Here is a 4071-nt window from a genome sequence, read left to right as displayed (position 1 = left end):
ATTTATGACAAATGCTCATCATGTCTTTTGTAGATCTTTACACAAACATAAGACACTGCATTCACATTCAATTCTAACCAAGCATTTAAGGTATTAAAGTCTTAAGTTTTGAAATACTCCTCCTCAATTTCTTTGCTCATTATACAGCTTTATGTTCAAGAACTATCAGTTTGTTTTGGCCTTGGCTTTTGCTATTGAGGAAATCAACAAAAATCCTGATCTTTTACATAACTTGACTCTGGGATATGATATCTATGATGTTGAATTAAGAACTTGGACAATGTTTAAGAATCCCTTCACTTGTCTCTTTGGGAAGTACAAGATTCCAAACTACTCCTGCATTCGAGACAGCATGACTATAGCAGTACTTACAGGACCATCAGGAATAACATCTGACCAGATTGGGACATTGCTAGGACTCTACAGATTTCCACAGGTGAGGTGCAACTGTGGAAGGATATAATAATATCTAATTTGGTGGCATTTCAGGTGATAGAAGAGAATGATAGGAAGAGATTCTTTTTATGAACCCATCCATTTTTGTAGTATCAAAGAGTATTTACTCTAATATAGTTGGAAATATATATTTGCACACTTTGGAAAAAGATTTGAGCAGACAAATGGATAATTCACTGTTTCAATCGATAGCAATAATTTTCTTTAATGAATCAGGAAATGGAGCGGACTTTGCAGTGTACAGAGTGAGCAAGGTACTTATGACTCACATTATAATCCTAGCTAATCAGGTAACTTATATGTCTAATTAACCTGCAAAGGGCACAAGGTGAATATGTGACTCCTTTTGTACAGCACAACTCTTAGGAATATTGCCAGTGAAGTGCAAGAAGTCATGAATTTGTGCCCTTGTACTGGCATTCACGTACACACACACACACACACACACACACAGACACACACACTCACACACACAAACGAAAGATACCATGATGAATGAAGTAAATCTGACTTGAAACAAGAAAGGGTAAATGTGTCCTGTCTTATTTGAAAGTTAGATCTAAAATATGAATATTTAATATGAAATAAATATGGAAGATACACATAGCCACTTACACATGTAGATGATCAATCTGACAAAAGTATGATATACATAGGGGCAGAACTCCATGGTGGAACTTTTCTGATCTACTGACAGCATGATAAATGAACACCAAAAACGTGAAGAAAATCTTGTCTGAGTGGGACAGGTGTTAAGGGAAAAATGCAAAGGAATATGGAATCGGTTGTTGGTGAAAAAAACATAATATACAACAGGCATATGTGAAAACGGAATTAGGGGTAGGTGAGGTTGATATAGTTGAGAAGAGTTGATAGGAATAGTGTCGAGAGATAATTACAAGTCAATTGATATGTTGTGCAAAAACAAAATATTTTTTTTTTCAAAACTGAAATAAAACCTACCTTCCACCTACTTCAACTGTTCCTTAACAGACTTCAAGACTAAGATTGTGGTACATGGCAATCTTCTCATTCATGGAGTGTCCAATTTTCTTTCTCTTTAGTTTACCTTTGGGCCTTTTGATCGTGGCCTGAGTGATCATAACAAGTTTCCTGCTCTCTATCAGATGGCCCCCAAAGACACAACAATAGCCACTGCCATGGTCTCCTTACTTCTTCATTTCAGCTGGAACTGGGTGGGACTATTGACCTCACAAGATGAGAATGGTGTGTGGATTCTTGTTGAATTGAAAGAAGAGATGGCCAAGAACAGAGTTTGTGTAGCCTATGAGCTAGTGATCTCATCCCAAGATGTGTCACATATATTCAAACTCATGGCAGTTCATAATGAGATAAATCTATCTTCAGCAAGTGTTCTCATCATATATGGTGATAATGATTCACTGATAAGTTTAGTGGTATTTATCGAGCAAATTTTTATACATGGGAAAGTTTGCATTATGAACTCTCAGTGGGATTTCTCATTGAAAAGGAGATATTTCATGCTAGGATCATTGCATGTACCTCTTATTTTTACACACCATTATGTAGATGTTTCTGGATTCACAGATTTTATAAAGGCAGCTAAGCCTTCAAAATACCCAGAAGACATTTTTCTTGCCAGACTGTGGTTTCTGTCTTTTAATTGCTCAGCTTCTGAGTCTGACTGTGTGACATGGGACAACTGTGTTCATGATGCCTCTTTGGATTTGTTGCCTGTACATATTTTTGATATGACTATGTCTAGAGACAGTTACAATGTTTACAACGCTGTGTATGCTGTGGCCCAGACTCTCCATTCGATGCTTCTTCATCAAATAGAAGTTCAAACAATGGACAATAGAAAAGAGAAAGTGCCTTCCCCTGAACAGGTAATTTCTTCCATGTTGGAGAACACACTATGAGCAAAAGCACTTTCTAGAGTGGTTCCTTAATGTATGAAATTATATATTTTTGTATGTATGCATGTGTGTTCCTGGATATGTATATGCATATATGATGTGTATTTATATTCACAAATATATATGTATGTTTTTATTCATATGTCACACATAACTTGGTTGTTGAAATTAATGGATATTTCAATATCTGAAGTAATTCTCTCAACTCTTAAACTTTTTACCTTCTAGTATTAGAAAAAACCATAAGCACAAAAATTGAAAAAAATGTAGATTTACATTTTAAAAATTAAATGTTTCAGGTGTTTTTCAAAACCCTATATGATTCTTTGTTTCAGTGTCTTTGAAGTATTCTAGATATGTATGGATATGCTGTTAAGAAAACAATCTGCCAGTAACAAGGATAAAATATATTCCATCTTTCTATAAATTAATTTTGGCAAGTGTCTGAGTCTCTTTATGTGCAAAGCTAGTGCTCAAGCACTTAAGCACAGCATTTTTCTGGCTTTTTCTGAATTGTTTATTGGAGACATGATTCTCACGAACTTTTCTGCCTAAGCTGGTTTCCAAGCATGATACTGAACTGAGCCACCTGCACAGCTCGGTTTACATCCATAAGCCGACAGGAACTTGCTCATGAATTCCATTAGTTATTAATAACCTCAACATGTTCATAGATAGTGTTTTGAAAGCTGCAAGTAGAGCATTTCCCTATGACTTTATTCAGTCAAATCATAGGATAACAAAATGAAGAAAATTATCCATATTTTTTATAAGTGACCAAGTTTCATTCAACTTTTGGCATTAACCATCTAACAACCACAAATTATAGACATTCATAAAACAGTGGTTGTGGCAAGACGGGCTAAAATGATTTCTCTGGAAAAAAGTCTACTACTTTTCTGAGTGATCAGGAAAGAAGTGATTATTTTTAATTCCTCCATAGATTTTTCTTCTGAGATACTTCATTGGGTGTCTCTACTCTTTTTGAATTCAGAATCAGAGATTAAAGGCAATCAGGAGCATTTCTTACTTCATGTTTTCTGTCTTAACTCTGGGATTCACTTAACCACAGATGATGTCTCTCTTTTAGCTGCACACTTTTCTGAAGAGCATCCAGTTTTACAATCCAACTAGAGCTCAAATGATTTTTGGGATGAGAAAAGGAAACTGGAGCCAGAGTATGACATTCTGAACATTTGGAATTTTCCAGAAGGTTTGGAACTTGCAGTGAGGATAGGGAAGTTTTCTCCATATGCTCCACATGGTAATCAACTGTCTTTATCTGAAGATATGGTAGAGTGGGCCATTGGAACTACAGAGGTGAGTTGGATCTACCCTAATAATTTTAAGCACACACAAATCAGCAAGAGTCACCCTTTAAATTTATACCTGGCTGAATGCCAGCAACTTTCTCCTATAATCCTACCAATTAATAGAGCTTATATGGAAATATAATAGTTTAGAGTCAGCTCACACAGGAAAGTCTGTGAGAATTTTATCTCCAATTAACCTCCAAAAATCTGGAAGAAGAACTGTGACTCTGGTAGTGGAATGTTATCCTTGAGCAAAAATAGCTCAAGTCCAGTGCACAGGACTTGAGTTCAAGCCCGAGGATCAGAACCAAAAAAGTTAAATGTGTTTCTACATGTTGATTTTGAATATTGTAAATTACATTTTTCCCAGTAGGTATCTAACACTGTGATAAAGTACCTGA

At 35.7% G+C, this 4071-nt stretch overlaps 1 protein-coding gene across 1 annotated transcript in view; it reads left to right on the top strand.

Moving 5' to 3' along the window:
• Positions 1-3677, top strand: part of LOC106000690 (vomeronasal type-2 receptor 116-like) — a gene marked incomplete at its 3' end in the record, with an annotated part of 79347 nt that extends 75670 nt beyond the window's left edge. The window contains 3 exon segments of the mRNA XM_013035978.1: positions 148-436; positions 1521-2327; positions 3492-3677. Coding sequence (XP_012891432.1) covers positions 148-436; positions 1521-2327; positions 3492-3677 — 1282 coding nt within the window.
• Positions 3678-4071: the final 394 nt, after the last annotated feature.

This window comes from Dipodomys ordii, unplaced genomic scaffold (genome assembly GCF_000151885.1).
Source record: "Dipodomys ordii isolate 6190 unplaced genomic scaffold, Dord_2.0 Scaffold235, whole genome shotgun sequence".
NCBI lineage: Eukaryota > Metazoa > Chordata > Mammalia > Rodentia > Heteromyidae > Dipodomys > Dipodomys ordii.
This window is presented reverse-complemented; position numbering and strand designations above follow the sequence as displayed.